Below are 19740 nucleotides of genomic sequence, written 5' to 3'. Positions count from 1 at the left end.
TGGCTCGCAGGGGGCCAGGGTGCTGTTGTAGAGTCCAGTGAGGAGAGCGGTTCCATTGTCCAGCTAGGACAGAAATAATGCTTGTACCGTGGTGCAGGTGTTTGGGGGGAGGGGAGAAGATGTGTTGTATGTTGCAGAGGAATTGTAGTTGTTGGACATTCATTGACAAGAGCATTTCCTGAGTCCCGCTTGGAGGGAACTAGTGCTTCGGCTGTATGGCAGAAGTTCCCAGGGGTGTTAGGACAGTTTTCTGGAGTCGAACTAAGGGCTTAATAAAACAATACAACTGAGACAGTACAAAACCCCACTCTAAGTATAAGGCCTGAGTATACGATAGCATAGAAAGAGCAACCAGACTTAGCTTAGGAGGGAGAGAGGGCTGTAGGAAAGTACAAAGAACATGTAGCATCCAAATAGTTCAACAGAAACACTTACACCAAGAAGTTTTATACAAAATAATGGTTTATTATAAATACAAATAGGCCAAGGTAAATCTTGGTGGGTAAGTACCTTGTCATATAATCATAAACACAATATAAAAACACAACACAAGGCAAGTCAGACCGAATCATACACATTTAGAATAGAACACCTATTCAGGTGGAGTAAAACCACAAGTTACTTTTAGATTACATACAATCATTCAAGGGTAGTAGACCCTGTCAGTTATGCAGTGACCCTCAGTCGAGAAATCACTTAGTAAACCAACCCTGTTACCAGGCTACTTTTCTGAATAGGGAAAAACTCCTTCATGAAATATATGAACCTATAACTGCATTCAGGATAACCCTCCGTTGTACAAGGCGAGTGAGATCTAATGTTGTAAAAAACTGCTAGAGTTGCTTTTCAGTTCAGTGGAACACAGACTAAGGTAAGCAATAACTCTCTAACTTATTTTAGGATGGCAGAAGGCAGACCAGGGTAAGTAAAACCCACAATATACTTATTAAGAATTGCACACAGCTATTCAAGCTAAGTAAAACCCAAGGCAGACTTATTCTAGACAGGCTATATGGCAGGTCAGGGGAAGCAAGACCCAGTTGGTAAACGTATACACTTCTATTATGAAAGAAATAGTTAGGTGAAGCCATCAGCATTCCTTTTGGTAAGTGGGCCAACCAATTCACAGGTGAGTAAAATAACATTATATATAATTTTCATATTGGCAAAACACATTCAAAGGATAGTAAGAACTTATGTAACTGCTCATTTTTCAGAGGGACAGTTACCAAACCAACTCTATTACAGGTAAGTAACCTTTAAACACCTTTGCATTTGCCAGGCAAATGCCCAAACCTTATAAATCCTTCCCTATTCTTTGAGCATGAGTGTTCTCGGTGGCAGGAGGTGGTCAGTAGGCCTCTAGTGGCCAACAGACTGGTCAGGATAGGCACAGCTGTAGGAAGAGTGAGAGTTCCTGAGGAAAGCTGGTCAAACAAGTAAGTATTTTACTTTAGAGTGGTAGAAAGGTTCCAGGGACTTCAGAGAAGACACAGCCTGGGAGAACTGGATGAGAGGACTCCCAATCACATGAATCACCCTAAAACTTCACAGGAATCACACAAGGCTTAAGGTAAGTTATACCCGAACCAAGGCGAGTTTGCAGCAGGAAGCCTTCAGGGTCTGCAGCCAAATACCCAGTCAATTAATTCCTTGTCGGGAAGACTGAAGACAGGACAGGAAGGGAATTTGCAGCCGGGATAAATGCGTAAAACTCCTGGCAAGGGTTTCTTTGCAGATGGATGCAGTTCTGTGGTTTTGACACCCTTTTCAGGAGCCAGGAGAAGGCTGAATATCGCTGGTCGGATTCTCGTCACTAATCTGGTCTAGCAGGGGACTTCAAGGATTCAAATCAAGTCTCTGGAGGTCCAGAAGGATGCCACCAAAGTGTCAGTGCAATTCGGAATTCAGAAGACTGTGCACCGTGTAATGGCTTGAGGTCCCAGGGTATTGCAGCCCGGCAAGGTCGCAGCATGTCAAGGGATGGCTCAAAATGCAGGCCTTCTTGAGTCAAGTGGGTCTGACCAGGCTCTGGATCGGGGTCATCCTTTTCGGGGTCGCTTCCAGATCGCTTGGTAGGAAAGGTAACAGCAGGCTCTGGTTAGGCAGCAGGGTCTCCAGTTGCTGGAAATTGCTACAGCAGTCTTTTCTTCATCTTTCTCTTCGGTTTCAGCTCCAGTGGTCGACTTGTCAGCAGCAGCTTACAGGTTTGGAGTTTTTATCAGAACTACAACACAACCATTGCATTCTCTAACTGCATTTTAAAATAAGGGGCGGTCTGGCTGTCCAATCGACTGGGAGTTGGTTCCTTTCAGGCAAGAACACAATTTGGCAAAAAAAGTCACTAATCCACAGCGCTTGTATGTCGGAAAATTATAAAAAGTACGCCAAGGCTCCAGGTGTCTGGGAGGTGTGGATATACTGCCAGTATAGGACAGCTGAGAAGGTACAAACAAACACGAACAAGTCCCAGTTTCCCTGCGCCAAGGAAGTGTACAGATTAAAGGTTGAAATCCAAGTGATTTATTTGAGCACGGAGAACAGCCTGACACGTGTTTCGAGCTTTGACCAGCTCTTCAGCTGAGGCTGAGGTAACATGAAAGGAAATTCGCAAATGTTGCCAATAGGTCTCCTTACAATGGTAATTTGATGGATTTGATTTTTATAAATCACTTTTCCATCATAGCAAGTGGTAATGTGGCAATTGATTTGATCATTTCTTTATCGCCCCTTAGTGTTTCTTTCCAGTAAGTATTATTGCGCATCAACCATGCTGGCTTTTTCAATCTAATTTTTCTTTTTTAACTCACCCAATATGGCGGCCCGCAATTGTGCACTAAACACATTCTATCTCCCACTGTCTCCCTTTGGATGATGTCTTTCTTAAGTCCCATTTCTATCTCGCGGAACTCGCGCTGGAATTCTTGTTGCCATTTCTCTATGGCCGCTGAGGTAAGACGTTCTTACACGGTCCCCGTGTGTTATCAGGATACAATTACAGGTCATTAACACATGCAGAGCATTGAATTAAGCAATTAATGCTCTTATTTGTATAGAAGTTACGTGCCAATGGAAGTTCGTAGCATTTTTGTTTAGTTATTAGCATTCTAATGTGGTGTTGGGTTTTTTTCATTGACAAACCTAATCATAATACAAGATGCAACGGCTGTTGTATATACGTGATATTGACTTTCGAATTTGTTCTTTATTAATAGCAGACTTACCGCAAATGTGAGGCATTTAGAGGTATGCTTTCAATTAATCATTTTCTACGTCCATTTGTTCACTTGGGTTTCTTCATATTTGGCAATTTTAATTTGGTTCCTTATCTCGGCAGAATGACTTTCTGGCATTGTGCTTTTTTCTGCATTCAGAAGTTCCTTAAATGAAGCGAAGGTAATTCCCTTTGGTTATTGCTTTTCTCAATACAAGACTTCCATTTCAAAAGACTTAGTTGGCTCTTTGGTTTCAGATTGCGCTGCTGAAGTCACTCATATTTTTTCATTTTAATTTTGCATTATTGTTCTCTCTTTTTCTTTCTGTTTCCTTTGCTCCTTGAACATTCATCAATTCATGAACTCCGACAATATGCAGAACTGACTTCTTTTTCTTCTTATCATATGGTGCCTTATGTCATGTTTTTCAATCGATTTTTTTGTTTGTGTATATTGTTTTTGCACCAAATTGTGTGTAACATGTTTCAATGTACCTTGTTAAACCACCCCCCCATTTTGTCCGTGTGTGACATGCCATTCTTCTTCCAAATTGTGTTTTTTTTAATTAATTATGATTGTTTTAATTTCCTTTCAACTGTTCCTGTTACCCAAGTCTGAGATGAAGAGCTGGTTAAAGCTCGAAACACGTGTCAGGCTCTTCTCCGTGCACAAATAAATCACTTGGATTTCAACCTTTAATCTGTACACTTCCTTGGCGCAGGGAAACTGGGACTTGTTCGTGTTTGTTTGTTCCTTCCAGGCAAGGTGAAAGACAAAGGGCTGAGGAGTTTTGGACTCCTTCCCCGATTCCTGCCTTCTCAGACACTTTGGAGCCTGGGCGGGGAACCCGAAGACAAAACCTCCACTAAGGTCGTTCCTGCCTTGAATGGCAGGGAAAGACCTCAGAAACAGCAAGCACAAAAGAAATAGCAAAAAAAGAAGGAGCCCACCATTTTAGCAAAATGGAGGCCCTTCTGTGCATTACCAGGGCTGAATTAACAACCTGCAAGTAATAAAGACTAAAAGTCATAAAGGTAAAACCACTGCCACCAGCCATTCATGTAAACTCACAATTGTAACAAAATGTTGCCAGGTAAGTAAGAAAGGGGATACATTGGATCCCCCCAGCACTCCATATAAGGTGGGGTGTGCTGGCTCACTATATAAAATGTAAAGGGGGATGAAAATCCCTCTTTACTACTTGGGAACAGTAGTTCACTCAAGTAAATGGAAGAGAAATTAACAGGGGAGCCCAAAGGGGCAACCCCGCCTAGCCCAAAAGTTATAGGAAACTATAACTCCAACCGTACACTGTAGGTCACCCATAAAAAGAGTAAAAGACTAGACGAGAGGGGAAAAGGATTCCCCTTCACCCATGAAAAGAGTAAAAGACTAGTCGAGAGGGGAAAATGATTCCCCTTCACCCATAAAAAGAGTAAAAGACTAGACGAGAGGGGAAAATGATTTCCCTTCACCTAGGGACAATGTACAAGAAGGACAAAGTCCAAGCAAAAAGTTCTGGGGATGACACGGGTTAGGACGATTATTCATAAATAGGAAAATCTTACCTAATAAGGGGGAAGGATGTGTCTCATCTTGCGGAGAAGGTGTTACATATTTTAGTGACAGCAGCTATGTGGTGTGTGAAGGAAATGAGGGTGTAATGGTGAAGGAAAGGTGTTGAGAGGGATAAGTGTGGGTTGTTCATGGCGAGTTCTTAGATTTATATCATCAGTGGTTTCTACTGAGACAAAAGACCAACGACGACATCAGAGGCCTTCAGCTAAAGTGATACAACCTCCGTGAGCAAGTAATAAAAAGGTGCCACCATCCCTTGATGAATGCGTTGCTTACCCATACGCAGAAATCTTGCTCAAAAGTTTGAAATCTTCTCCTGACTTCCAGACACAGAGAACCCCGGAGTCATCTGCAGTCACCAGGTCAGCAGCACAATCCTGGAATAAGTGTTGAAATAGGTGAGCTACCGGGTGCCGATTTAGAGAATGTTTATGAATGCTGCATCTTGCAATGTTACATCATACAGCCAAGTGATTAGCATGGTCACCCAAAAAAAGGCATTAGAACCACGTGCTTCAGAAGCCTAACAAGTTTATCTCTGGCCTAGGAGGCTTAGCAGGCATATACACATTCAATGTAATTGACACATATTTGATCACAAAACAGTTACTTGGTGGATCAAGAGAGGGATACTAACTATTAGCCCAAAAACCTGGGCCAGTCCGTAATGCCCTCTGAGCATTCACTAGCTTCAAAACATATTGGGCCAATGTAAGTAAATAATACGCATCAGGAGAAAACAATACGTATGTGTAGAGAGCACCTACGATACTTTAAGGCGTGCAGTACATTTTAAACAAAATACTGCATGCATCAAATAGTGGTAAATTAGGAACACCGGCGGAAACAACACAATAAATTCTCATCCATTTACCTCCACTGAAAACGACAAATCATTTTGTAGCCTTAAATTATGGTGCTGCTTATCAGTTAGTATAGTAGAAATGTCCTAGTGCATCCCCTTGACTTGCAACAACAAATCACGCACCACATTCATAACGTTGCGCTTGAAAGACATCATACCATCACCACAAAACTAGCTCGAATGCACCCTCCACATCCTGCCCTCGCTCAAACCCAATCTTTTCCTCGTCCTCCTTTCGCTTCATTCACACCTTTTCCCTAGGCCGATTTCTGCAGCTTACTCGCACTCACCTGTAGGTCCTTGCCCACACCCCCTTCTAAAAAATATCCTTACCCATGTTGGCAGCGTAGCCCGCTGCATCATCAATAAATCCGTCTCATCTGGCACCTTCTCAGAGGCTTTCAAAACCTTGCATGTCAAACCGCTACTCAGAAAACCAAGCCTCGACCAACTCTCCCCATCAAGCTGCCGCCAAATCTCCAACACCTGCTTCATTGCTAAACTAATTGACCGTGTGGAATACAAGCACCTTGGCCTCTTCACAGAAGCCAATAGCCTCCTCGACCCAGCCCCCTCGGTGGAATGGAATCCTCATTGGTCTCTATCTGAGATGACCTCTAAGGAACTGCCAATTCAGAAGGGTGGTGCTGCGCTCTTCCTCCTGGATCTATCTGCGGCCTTTGATACCATCAATCACACAATGCTCAGGAACAAGCTCCTCACCCTAGGAATCAAAGATTCCACCCTTAATTGCATCACATCCTTTATTTTCAATTGCTCGCAAATCATTCTCCTCCCACCTTTCTCCTACACTCCCTGCCCGCCACAATAGATGTGCCGCAAGGAGCCTGCTTTTCACTCGTCTTCTTCAACATCTATCCAAGCCCACTGCTGACTCTCATCCGCTTTCACAACCATATCTGCTACAATTACGCAGAGGACAACCAAAACATTTTCAAAATTGCCAACACCCCATCCTCCCCACTTCCCAACCTCACCTCTTACTTCTCGGGTTTATAAACCTATGGATGACGACCAACCACCTAACCCTCAACCCGGGCTAATCAGAAATCCTAACATGCGGCAGAACGGCTCTGATCCCCCAAATTTTATCATGGCCAATAGCCCAGGGAGCCCCATCTGCCGCCTCCACCTACGTTAAAAATCTTGGATGCACTATGGGTGCAGACCTATCACTCTCTAAACACCTCAATTCCACATCCGGAACCTGACACTTCCACTCACGCATCCTAAAGCAAATCTTTCCCAATCACATAGAGAGTCTCTGCAATACTGGCCATCATAGTCTCCCGCCTACACTACACCAACTCCCTCCTTCTGAGCGCACCAGCCTCAGGAAGCTCCAACAAATCCTTAACTCAGAAGCCAGACTGCTCCTTGCCCTCTCGCCCAGAGAATATATCACCCTCAGAGTCCTACACTGTCCCCCTTTTAGCCTAACAACAGTCTTCAGATCCACGTGCATCACACACATGACCTCGATAATAGAGGACCAGAGTTCCCACAGAATAAAATCATCCACTACCAACCCCCCCCCAGAAAAATCCCATCAGGCTCAGCTCTCCTCCTCGCTATTCCCCTTAACACTCCATCAGAGTTGGCGGCTCAGCCTTCTCTATCCTAGCTCCCACCATCTGGAACACTCTTCCTCTGCACATCCACTGCACCAAGAAATACCTTTCTGTCAAAAAATCCTCAAAACCTAGCTATTTGCTATATTATCCTGAAGCCTGTCACTAACCGTCCAGTTCCCAATCCGAGCATAGGAACGTGCAGCACATGGCGGTGCCAACCGTTATCGCAGCGGGCCAGGCCACACACACTATCAAACACCAATCATGACCCTGGCTTCACACAAGCACCACCAGCTGAAACACAGCCCTTCACATATGACATATCTCAGGATTGATTAGTCACTGCGCCTGCCATGTATGGGGAAAACAGGCAACGCACTCAAAGTGGTTGAGATAGACTCACCACCATCGCACTCAGACAGATTGGGACGTTCTGCTGGGAATTGTCAGGGGAGGAATTGTGCCATGGCCATGTCTTGCACCAGAAAGCCAGGTGGGGGTTTCCTGTGCATTACTCCTGTAAGGCAATCAATAACTAGTCCCAGAATCGCACTGGAAGGACTTGAGGGTTGGCGGGCATCGAGCATGGATGAACTATGGGAATGGGCCGCAAATCGTAAAGGTAACAATTGAGAAGGTTCAGTAAGTGCACAATATCTGGGCACATGTGCCATGCTATCCACCTAGAAGAGCCTGTAAGTAAAACCAATGCTCCACTAATTGCAATTAGTTGGAGTATAGACTGTCGCCAACCATTTTATCGCAGCCGCAACAATCGACAGAAGAAACCAATACCTGATCAGGCACACATACAACAAATCACCACGAAATCTGAAAGGCACGTATAACGCACCGCTCCGGTGGACACTGGTCGCAGGCATGGCTACCCGCACACATCAGTATGCAGCGTTTGGGCATACTGTTGTGAATAACTTCACCACAGACCATTGGGTTTGCACAATTGTGTACATTGGAGGAAAAAGGGAACCAGAATGTGCCCATCTGCAATCGTCTATGCTATTGTATTGTAACTGTCATTTATATAGCGCCTTTTACATTTATTATAGTCTCTGTGCGCTGGTGGTAGTAGCACCCTCGGGGACCAAAGTCCAGAAAGTTGGAAGCCATTGAATAAGATTAGAAAGCGTGTGTGTATTTGGCCAAATATAATGCTTAGCATGGCTTGCCAGGCTCCAGTAGAGAGCAACCCATGCGGTCAGGCATGCGGATGGGTGTTAAGGAGTCAGGAGATGGTGTGAGTGCTAGAGACTCACTATGTGTTCAGCAGTGCATAATCTCGGAGAAAGAATGAAGGAAGGAGGAGTGCAGTCCAGCACATGGTTCGAAAACCTGTTCGAGTGGGTGTCAGAATGTTCACCGTTACCACCCTTCTCCTCACCTGAGGCTTCCTCTTGCTTGTCCTTGGCGTGTTTGGAGGATCTTCGAAGGGTTCTGGTATCTTCCCTTGTAGACTTGTCTCTGGACCTCCTGTCATGCAAGTAGGGTCTGGCTCCCTCGGAGGCCACCTCGACAGGAGGTGGAACCTGTCTTGGGGGGCCCCGAGGAGCCAAAGCCCCGCGACAGGGAAAAAACCGATGGACGGTGAAAAAACCCTGTGTAGCCTTTCCGAGATGGTATTAATGGGGCGACTCCAATGATTTATGTGGTATCGAGAGATCCGGGACGAAGCCAAGATATGAGTGGATCGAGCAAGTTGGTTCAATCCTCCGAAGTGAAGGTGTCTCGAGGAAAAGGAGGCCGGCACCAATCCGAAGAGGCGAGGTAGCAGCAATGAGCAGTAATGGAGGAAGAGAGAAAGGAAGGAGAGTCCGGAATGGGGAATCGGACCGAGCCGAGAGGGAAAGGTAGGAAAAGAGGGAGAAGTAAAGAAGTCCCTACTTACCAGAAACGGTTGGATCCACGAAGGCACAGGGAGGAACACGAAGATACGCGAGGTAGGCGGCGAACCGCTAGTACGAAAGGCAAGATGCCTAAGTAAAAGGGAAAGTCTGAAAAGGAGTGGCGGAGAAGTGCCGAGAACGGAACAAGGGAGTAGTGAAAGGCAAAAAAAACAGAGGTAAGACGAGCGGGTATGAGTAGCACAACAGGAGGGACTCAGAGAGAGCGAAACAGAGTAATTTGGCTGAGCGCTGGTATCAACTAGGAGTAGCAAAACAGATACAACGCGCCGGGAGGTGGGCGGAGCTTGCTTAAATAATAACGGCAGCCATGTTGGATGAGGACTGGACTGCTAAGTGCAGGGTCTCCGCGGCGAAAACTTCCACTTCTGCCATATCTTCCAGGGATAGATCCTGACAGTATAACCCTTCTCCCTCCGAAAGCCCCCAGGTTTTCCCGGGTATCTCAGGTGAAACTCTCTCAGTAATCTTGGAGCATGCAGGTGGTGTCTGGGTTCCCAGGTTCTTTCTTCAGTGGAGAAACCTTTCCAATGGACAAGATATTGGAGACGGCCTTGATAATACCGGGAATCCACTAGGTATTCCACTTCATATTCTTGTGGTTCTACTGTGGACGGAGTCCTGGTCTTCTGAAACTTTCGTGAGAAAGGATCCACCTTATATTCTTTAAGTAGTGATGTGTGGAAAACAGGGTGTACTCTCTGGAGTTTCTTTGGCATGCGGATTTCGTAGGCGACTGGGTTTATTTGTCTCACAATAGGATAAGGACCCAGATATCGTGGAGCGAATTTGCCGGTGTGTATCCACTTGGGTAAATATCTTGTGGACAACCAGACCCTCTGTCCGGACTTCCAATCTGGGTTGGGTCTTCTGCTTCTGTCGGCCCACTTCTTTTGTGCTAGTCGGCTATCCTCTAATGCTTCTTTTGCCAACTTATGTACCTTCTTTAGTTCTGATAACCGGTCATCTATGGCAGGAGATTTGGTGGACTGCATTCCAGACCAAGGCATCTGCTGAGGATGGTAACCATAAGTGCAATAGAAAGGGCTCATCTTAGTCGAGGTATGGTAGTTGTTGTTATAGGCGAACTCGGCTTGCGCGAGGTAGGAAGACCAGTTCTCCTGTCTGTTGCTGCAAAAACATCTTAAGTACTGCTCAAGTCCGGCATTAAGTCTCTCTGTCTGCCCGTTACTCTGTGGATGAAATCCTGACGATAGTGCTCTGTGAATCCCCAACTGTTGACATAACAAAGTCCAGAATCTAGAGGTAAATTGGGTACCTCTGTCTGAAACTATGGTACGAGGTAGGCCATGCAAACGTACAATATCCCGGAGGAAGACTGAAGCAGTCTTTGGAGCTGACGGAAGACTTTCCAATGCCGAGAAGTGGGCCAGTTTACTGTATGAGTCAATAGTTACCATGATTGCGGTCATTCCTTCTGATTTTGGGAGATCGACAATAAAATCCGTAGACACATGTTCCCAAGGTTGGGTGGGTAGGGTAGGTTGTTGCAGTTCGCCCAACGGTTTGCCTGTTTGGTATTTATTGGTAGCACAAATCGGGCAGGACGAGACATATCTCTCCACATCCTTGTGGAGTTCTGGCCACCAAAACCTTCGACCTATGAGATCTTGAGTCTTCTTGATACCGGGGTGTCCAGCCAGGGGGGTATCATGACACCAGGAGAGGATCTGCTCCTGAAGTCCTTTGGATGGGAGAAACAACCCAGTACCATGGTAGTACAAACCGTCATCAGCCAGATTGACAGTGGTTGGTATGGTTGATAGCGCACCGTATTGGGAGGTAAGTTCTTGCAAAAAGAGAGAGACACCTGCCGTGATCTTTAGGTTGGGAAATAAGAGATCATGCTCTTGATTGTGGTCAGTTTCTTCTCCTGGACATCTGGAGAGGGCATCTGCCATCTTATTCTCTGATCCTGGTAAATAGGTGATGTTGAAGTCATATTGGGAGAAGAAATATGCCCACCGAGCATGTCGGGCATTGGTACACTCCATCTGCTGTAAAACTCTAAGGTTACGATGATCAGTTCGTACCTGAAATGGGTGTGCTGCTCCTTGTAATAAGTGTCTCCACTCTTGGCATGCCAGTTTGATGGCCAGTAATTCTCTTTCTAAGACAGAGTAATTTCGTTCGCTCTTTGTCAAGGTCTTAGAATAATACGCTACTGGATGCGTGAGACCGTCTTCTGCCTTTTGCAACAGAATGGCTCCCACTGCTCCCCCTGAGGCATCAGTTTCCATTATAAACGGTCTTGTTTGATCTGGTTGTACCAGTATGGGAGCGGAGGTAAACAGTTCCTTGAGCTGTAAGAAGGCTCCTTTCTGTTCTGCTCCAAAGGCGTACTGGACCCCTTTTTTAAGGAGACCTGTAATGGGTAGCATCAAGTTAGAAAAGTTGGGGATAAATTGGCGATAGAAATTTGCCAAACCTAAGAAAGATTGGATCTCTTTGACACTTCTTGGCTCCTTCCAGTCTAGGATCGCCTTTATCTTTCCGGGTTCCATCCTGATCCCTTCCTTCGAGAGGACATAACCTAGATAAGAGACAGAGGTCACCTCAAACTGGCACTTTTCTGGTTTTACCAGGAGGTGATTTGCTCGGAGTCGATGTAACACCTTTTTGACTTGTTCACGATGTTCCAGTAGTTCTTGAGAATAGATCAATATGTCGTCTAAATAAACGACCACCGAGACAAACAACATGTCGGAGAAAATCTTGTCGATAAACCTCTGAAAGACTGCAGGGGCATTCACCAGACCGAAGGGCATAACTCTGTATTCATATAATCCGAATGGGGTCCGAAATGCGGTCTTCCACTCGTCACCTCTCCTTACTCTGAGGAGATGGTAGGCTCCCCTGAGGTCCAATTTGGTGAAGTAAGAGGATCCTCTCACTGCTTCCAAGATGTCCCTTATGAGTGGCATAGGGTAGCGATCACGGATTGTGATCCGATTCAACCCTCTATAGTCTATGCAGGGACGTAGTTCGGTGGTGTCCTTTTTTGGAATGAAAAACAGTGAAGCCCCCCCTGAAGACCTTGATTCCTGTACTAGACCATTCTGCAGGTTGTCATCTAGATATTTTCTTAAGGCCTGTCTTTCGGAAAGAGATAGGGGAAACATCCTGCCAAATGGGACAGCCGACTCCGGGGTGAGTTCTATGGCACAATCCTCTGGCCGATGAGGTGGTAGGAGTTTGGGTGTAGTGTCTTCAAAGACCTCAGCATATTCTTGGTACTGACGGGGAACAGATGAGACCACCTTAAGTAGAGGGGATCCGTTGTTCCTGTCCTTTCCTTTGACCCGAATGGCAGATTGACAGTGCTGTTCACAGTAGGAAGAATCAAAACGCACACAGTTGGTAGTCCAGTTTATTTGGGGATTATGTCTTCTTAGCCAGGGTATTCCTATCACTAAGGGAAAGTGGGCTGCTCTAATAAGATCGAATACTAGCAGTTCCTGATGCTCACCCAAATCCAAACGTAAAGGTATCGTCTCGGATTGGATTGGGCCTGAGGACAGGGGGGTCCCATCCACTCCTTCTACTGGAATGGGCTTATCCTTCTGCTTAAAGGGGATCTGTTGTTCTCGGGCCCATCCTTCGTCCATAAAGTTCCCTGCGGCACCACAGTCCAGCATGGCTAAGACTTCCACACATGAAGTCTTGGATGTCCAAAGTTTGACTCGAAATACCATCAGGCTATTATCCTCACTTAATTCTGTTGGTCTGGTAAGGTTGCAAGGACTGTATCTTGTCCCCCCGAGACCTCCCTTGCAAAGGACCGAGGGTGGAAGTTTTCCTTCCTTCTTGGAGGTACTTCTGGACAATCTCTGAGCAGATGTTTTGAAGAGCCGCAATACATACAGAGACCTGAATCCCTGCGTCTCTTGCGTTCTGCAGGTGTGAGAGGGCCTCGGGTTGCTCCTATCTGCATAGGTTCCTCTCGGGTGGACGGTTCCCTCGAAGGGTGAGGAGCTGGGCTGGATGAAGGCTGACTAAGACGAGGTCTTCTCCTTTCCAGGCGGCGTTCGTTAAGACGATACTCCAATTGGAGAGTGAGTGACATGAGATCTTGAAAGGACGGAGGTCGAGCTACTCGGGCTAACTCATCCTTCAACTCATCCTTAAGTCCCCTCCGAAAGATCGTCTGTTTGGCGGATTCTGGCCAATCTGTTTTCGCCACCAGTCTCAGGAAACGAGAAATGTAGGTCTGTACATCAGTGTTACCTTGTTCTACATCTAGTATAGCTTCGAAAGAGGTGTACAAAACCTCTGGACGATCAAATCTGGCCTTGAAAAGGTCCACAAAAGAGTCATAATTAGCCAGTGCAGGATCATTTATTGTTACCAACGGGGTGGCCCAGGCCAATGCATTTCCGGTGAGATTAGCTATGAGAAACCCCACTTTCGCTCTGGCTGTTTCAAAGGCGTGGGGACGAAAGGCAAAATATACGTGGCAGGCGTCTAGGTACTCCTTTAGACCGCCTGGATAGCCATCATACTTTCCGAAGGATAAAGGCATGGGTGGTAGGTCTCCTTGGTCATCCCTATGTAGGACCACTTGTTGGCGTAGGGCGGCATTTTCGGTTTTCAAGGATTGGACTTCTAGAGTTAGTCCCTGCAATGCTGCCACCAGTTCCTGATATTGTTCAAGGGAAGCCATGATTCTGTCTGGGCGTTGTATTCTGTCAGAATGTTCACCGTTACCACCCTTCTCCTCACCTGAGGCTTCCTCTTGCTTGTCCTTGGCGTGTTTGGAGGATCTTCGAAGGGTTCTGGTATCTTCCCTTGTAGACTTGTCTCTGGACCTCCTGTCATGCAAGTAGGGTCTGGCTCCCTCGGAGGCCACCTCGACAGGAGGTGGAACCTGTCTTGGGGGGCCCCGAGGAGCCAAAGCCCCGCGACAGGGAAAAAACCGATGGACGGTGAAAAAACCCTGTGTAGCCTTTCCGAGATGGTATTAATGGGGCGACTCCAATGATTTATGTGGTATCGAGAGATCCGGGACGAAGCCAAGATATGAGTGGATCGAGCAAGTTGGTTCAATCCTCCGAAGTGAAGGTGTCTCGAGGAAAAGGAGGCCGGCACCAATCCGAAGAGGCGAGGTAGCAGCAATGAGCAGTAATGGAGGAAGAGAGAAAGGAAGGAGAGTCCGGAATGGGGAATCGGACCGAGCCGAGAGGGAAAGGTAGGAAAAGAGGGAGAAGTAAAGAAGTCCCTACTTACCAGAAACGGTTGGATCCACGAAGGCACAGGGAGGAACACGAAGATACGCGAGGTAGGCGGCGAACCGCTAGTACGAAAGGCAAGATGCCTAAGTAAAAGGGAAAGTCTGAAAAGGAGTGGCGGAGAAGTGCCGAGAACGGAACAAGGGAGTAGTGAAAGGCAAAAAAAACAGAGGTAAGACGAGCGGGTATGAGTAGCACAACAGGAGGGACTCAGAGAGAGCGAAACAGAGTAATTTGGCTGAGCGCTGGTATCAACTAGGAGTAGCAAAACAGATACAACGCGCCGGGAGGTGGGCGGAGCTTGCTTAAATAATAACGGCAGCCATGTTGGATGAGGACTGGACTGCTAAGTGCAGGGTCTCCGCGGCGAAAACTTCCACTTCTGCCATATCTTCCAGGGATAGATCCTGACAGTGGGTCCCGTCGTAGCTTGGAATGGTTGTGAAGCTACTGATACCCATCATCGTCTTTTTCTAATTTTTTGTGTATGCCAATTGGGACTCAGGTGCTGTGCAAAGTCTATTCCTAATAGTGCAATGATGATGGTGACAATGGGCAACGCAGCAGGAGTAGTACAGGTAACACATGAAGCCCATGCCCAAACAGGAGAAGATTCAGAACCAAAATATAGAAAGACTGCTATACACAACACTGGATACATTGTAGATCCGTTATGGTACACCGAAATTAAGGAACCCCGGGAATTAGAATGGTTCGATGAGGTATTGGTAGATCTGGAGTGGGACGGGGGTTGGATCTACATGACTTGTACCCCAGATGAATACGCACGGCAGGGGACAGCCTCATGGTGGTATGTCGGGCCTGGATGCCAAGAAAGGGAATCCCGGCTTGGGATAAAGCAGTGGCTGAGGAAGCCGAATGGAAACGTTTGGGAGAGTTGCAGTATTCGTTACTTAAGTAACGAAAGGGGGGAATGTAAGGGAGGAAGGGTCTCACAGGTCCACCTTCATTCCTAACGACACACATGATCTGCTCATTCCACAGTTGACAGCACACCTCTGGCCAAGGTGTGAGGTTACCATTGAATGACCCATAACTGTGCATGGCCTACGAGCCGCGAGATTCCATTTTGTGTTAACTACCAACTCCATTTTCTAGTAGACCGCATGTAAATGCTGAATGCAGGCCTGCACCTCTCCCTTCATTCTCCGCGCACAGCCATCATGCCAACCCCTGACCTCCTCCCCTTTGCCGTCTCCACGGCTGTCCTGTTCTCACTGAAGTTTGGGCATGAAGTGTAACAAGCTAAACACTGTATCTCTCCTCTTCCTTTTACATCATTGCCCTGTGTGTGAGCGGTCCTGGAAAAAACTATCCATCTCCACAAATCTGCCTCTGCACTAGCAGATCCCTTCTAAAGAAATATAGACCACAAGCCCCCTAACCCCACAGCTCCTTCATGTAACAGTTGCATGCCCCTCACCCGTGTGCCACTCCAGTTCACCCCCTATCACTAATCCCATGTAGCCATATATTCTTCTTGTACTAACAAAGAGTAAAACACCCGTAGTAGATTCAAAGAGATACTTGATTAATGTGCTTTTGAAATACTGTGTTAGATAAGACACCTAGACCCATGTACACTTACCTTTTATTGTTCAGTTCAAAAGTCTAAATGATATATATTATATGTTAAGATTTATGAATAATGCTAAGATATGTGTGGCCAAAAGGGCAAACGATAGATAGAATGAATTACAGCAACGTGGACAACGCCTGACCCCCACACTCCACTCAGATGAGCCCAGCTGACCTGCGTGCTCCAAGAAGTTACAATCTGAAGCCGACCAATCCTGAAACAACATCCCTATACAAAACATACTGACCAGTCCCCTTAGCCCAATGAACATCACTTATTGTATCCCATATAGCACACGTCATAGATGAAGTTTTTTTTCTAATATAATGTGTATTTCTCTTTGTTTGGGCAGAGCGCTCTCAAAGTAGCAGAGTCCTCTGCGTGCAACATTTTAACTTTACATAAAGACTTATCTTTTACCTCACTTGCACTTGGTCCTGGTCTCATTCCGTACTCGGGTATGTCCATTAGTGTCTCTTATTTGGTTATTTCACTGTAATTGTGGGGAATGTCAGCTTTCACCTTTGTTTTTGGGCTCCATCAATCCATCTAGCAGCTTGGTGCTCGACCAGATACGAATGTGGCATGTGCACCAATGGAAAGCTCTGGTTAACTCGCTCAGTAGAGCATTATATCGATGGTACGGCTATGGTTAAAGATACACTATTTGGACAGGTTTAGCAGCTTCATTACTAAAGTAAAAAGAAAAGAAAAGTATCTGGCTCTGGGGTGGGCCCAAAGATAAATCAGATGACACCTGACTGATATTTAGCCGAGGATTATCCGCAGCAAACCCAGAGCCTTCAGGACAGACCCAAGAGAGAGGTTCCATCACAGTCCGATCACCATCTGGCAATCTGTGCATCTAGCGCTAATTGCAAATCCTCCTAACTACTCACAGTGTGTATTGAGGCAGTCTGTCTTTTAAGCCCCGATAATTATTTGCTTGGGCATCCAAGAAGGCAAGAGGGTCTGCCACCTACCTTATTCTCGCAGACCTCTGACGCAATATCCGTGATGGGCTCCCGGTGCTCGGCCAGCACCTCAGCTAGGGTGATGTTGGTCCCTTTGTTTGGAATGTCAAACACGAGCACAAGCCCCGACGAGGTCCCTGTGAACACACAAAGCACAACGCGTCAGGCAACACCTATTCGTATTTGCAATATTATGACCCAACATGCTTAAGAGTCTGCAGAAACTCAAAGGTTCCCAAAGGTCCTCACGAGCCTGCCAATGCAAGACCGCCCCATAACACACCCATACAAATGTACAACCGCAAATATAGACCATGTCTTCATATAGGGCTTCAAGGCACTGTAGTAATAGCTTTATCTATTCAATGTAATGGCACTTCATTTCTCGATCTCAGATTGCTTCAGTTCAGACCCATGGACTGCAGCTCACTTAGTATCTTATTTTACTGACTAATTCGGAGCTCAATGTCTCGGTTTTCTTTAATGGTGTTGCAAAGTGTAAGACAAATTGGCTTCAGCAGAAAAGTTTTGCTACACACATGTAAAGGGACAAAGGCACATTTGTGCGTACATGTTGTAAGTGTATGGAAAGAGGAGACAGACATACAGCTGGCATGTTTTTGGGCAAAGACATTTATTTGTAGGAAAGTAAAAGAGAAATCCCTAACTTTGCCTAACCCTAAGAGGGGGGTCCCTGCCTCAACTAAATACTAAGGATGTGTCAGAATGTCCGTAGCTAAAAAGTCCACCGTCCTGTGTTAACAACCTATTTCCTTCCCTTACACTTGTAACTAAACTAAAGGATTGGTGAGTCTTCTTAATGCAGAGAGTGGCTCCCTTTATTCAGAGAACGGTCTACGGTGCTGGTGATGTGGGGGGACTATTTCCTGAGAGAATGACTCCCTTTCCCAGGTTGCAGTCCCTTTCATAGGTACAAGAGAAGGTTCCAGTTGCCACAGTTCATGAAGGCTGGGGGGATTACTTCCTTCCCCAGGCTTTTCGGAGGCTCTTGTCAGAGTTTACTTAAGTTGGGGGAATGACTCCATTCCCCAGATGTGTGCCAACTTGGCTCACAATCCTGACAAGTATGGACTTGTTTTCTGGCTTCCCCAAACAACCCTGGCACCTCGAGGTTTGTTGCTGGGCCTTCTTTGTCCGCCTGCAGTGCTCCTGCCGCTCCGTTTGCTCTCCCATGTTCTCTCTCTTGCATGCACGCAGTCGTGGTGCAATTCCTCTCTAGATGCTGCGACTCTGCAGTGGGGAAGGTTGTGGTGGCTGGAAGCTCTCTTCACGTCCTCACGGTTCGGTAGTTTCCTTCCACCTGGCTTCTCTGCCCGCACGAAGTGCTTTTGCAACTCTGTTTGGTCTCCTACTTCTCTCTCTCTGGCTGGTTATTCGCTGGCTGCGATGGCTCCGCCGCGATGAAGGCTGAGCGTCTGGAGGCTCTCTCCCCGTCTACATGGTTCGGTGGCTTCCTTCCACTTGGTTTCCGTTCCTCCAGCTCTCTTGCCTGTCTGCCTATGCAGACCGAAAAGGGATGCCCCTTCAGCGGTTCTCGAATCCCGGTCTCCCATCCCCTCTTTTGTGACACAGCTTCCTTGCTCGATGGTCCTTGAGGGAGGGCTTACTCTTTGCTTCAGTCCTGCGGGGACGCTGTGCTGGAGTCCTGTTATGGTTGCCGGACTCTTGGGAGCATGTGGCCACCGCAAGGAGCGCAGACGCTTCTACAACAGGCATCGCTCCCAGAGACCATAGGCTTAATTAAATAGCCTGAGTGACCCGATTCATACGAGTCTTCTCATGCTCCCAAGAGTCCGGCATCCATAACAGGACTCCAGCACAGCGTCCCCGCTGCACCACAGCAGATGATTTCCTTTACGGACAGAACCTTTATCAAGTGACCATCCTGATGAAGGCCACCACCACCTCGGGCTTAATCCCAGCCCAGCTTGGCCGAAACACCCTTGTGTCGATTTTCTGTGGCACAACCCCTGTGTATATGTGTTTATAGATAGTGTTGTGTTCACTATAGTTGTTTTAGTACCCCCGGACCTATCACAGTCCTGGGACGCACCCTGTTGACACCCTCTGTCATCACTTACCTGTATTGTATACTCGTGCATCACTGTGGAAACTGTTCCTCCGCAAGAAAAGAGGACAATACTCATTTGTATTTCGCAGAAAAAAGAAATATCTGTCCACCAACCTTTCGTGCTTATCGAAAGTTTTGTAAATGTTTAAAAATACTCATCTGTGCAAAATCGTTTTGAAGGCAAAATAAAATAGCTTCAAAACTTGACAGCTGTATTCGGATCTCTCACCCTGATTTCTAGCAATTTACATACAGAGTAAGGATTTGGCAATAGTTTTATTAGTATAGGCTATTTTGTTTGGACATGACACCACTAGGACAGCGTTTTCTTTACTTTGATGATCGTAGCTTGCTCCGACCTTATATTTAGGTTTATAGTAGACGTTTTTCTCTAAGTTCTTAAGCCACAGGAGGGTAAGATTTGAATCCATCTCAGAACATCATGTTTGGAGGCTTAGAATTGTGGGTGGGTAAAAGGTATGCTCCTTTGATTTTGGTGTCGAAGGAGCCATCTTTGGCTGTGGAAATTGTGAGAAACCTGAAGGTGTCTCCCTAGCTAGTCCCCGGGCATCTGTCATCCAGGTGGCCAGGACACGGCCATCACTATTGGATCCAGTTCTTGGGGATGGACCAGTGCGGGAGGCTCACTTGGA

At 46.5% G+C, this 19740-nt stretch overlaps 1 protein-coding gene across 5 annotated transcripts in view; it reads right to left on the bottom strand.

Moving 5' to 3' along the window:
* Positions 1-19740, bottom strand: part of WDR54 (WD repeat domain 54) — a 266084-nt gene that overhangs the window by 60436 nt on the left and 185908 nt on the right. For all 5 annotated transcript variants that reach the window (XM_069632450.1, XM_069632451.1, XM_069632452.1 and 2 more), the window contains exons 6-7: positions 17005-17132; positions 5070-5170 (exon numbers count right to left, since the gene is read on the bottom strand). In XM_069632450.1, coding sequence (XP_069488551.1) covers positions 5070-5170; positions 17005-17132 — 229 coding nt within the window. The remainder of the gene's footprint in view (positions 1-5069; positions 5171-17004; positions 17133-19740) is intronic.

Source organism: Ambystoma mexicanum, chromosome 6q, assembly GCF_040938575.1.
Source record: "Ambystoma mexicanum isolate Mex_15411 chromosome 6q, UKY_AmexF1_1, whole genome shotgun sequence".
Taxonomy (NCBI): Eukaryota; Metazoa; Chordata; class Amphibia; order Caudata; family Ambystomatidae; genus Ambystoma; species Ambystoma mexicanum.
This window is presented reverse-complemented; position numbering and strand designations above follow the sequence as displayed.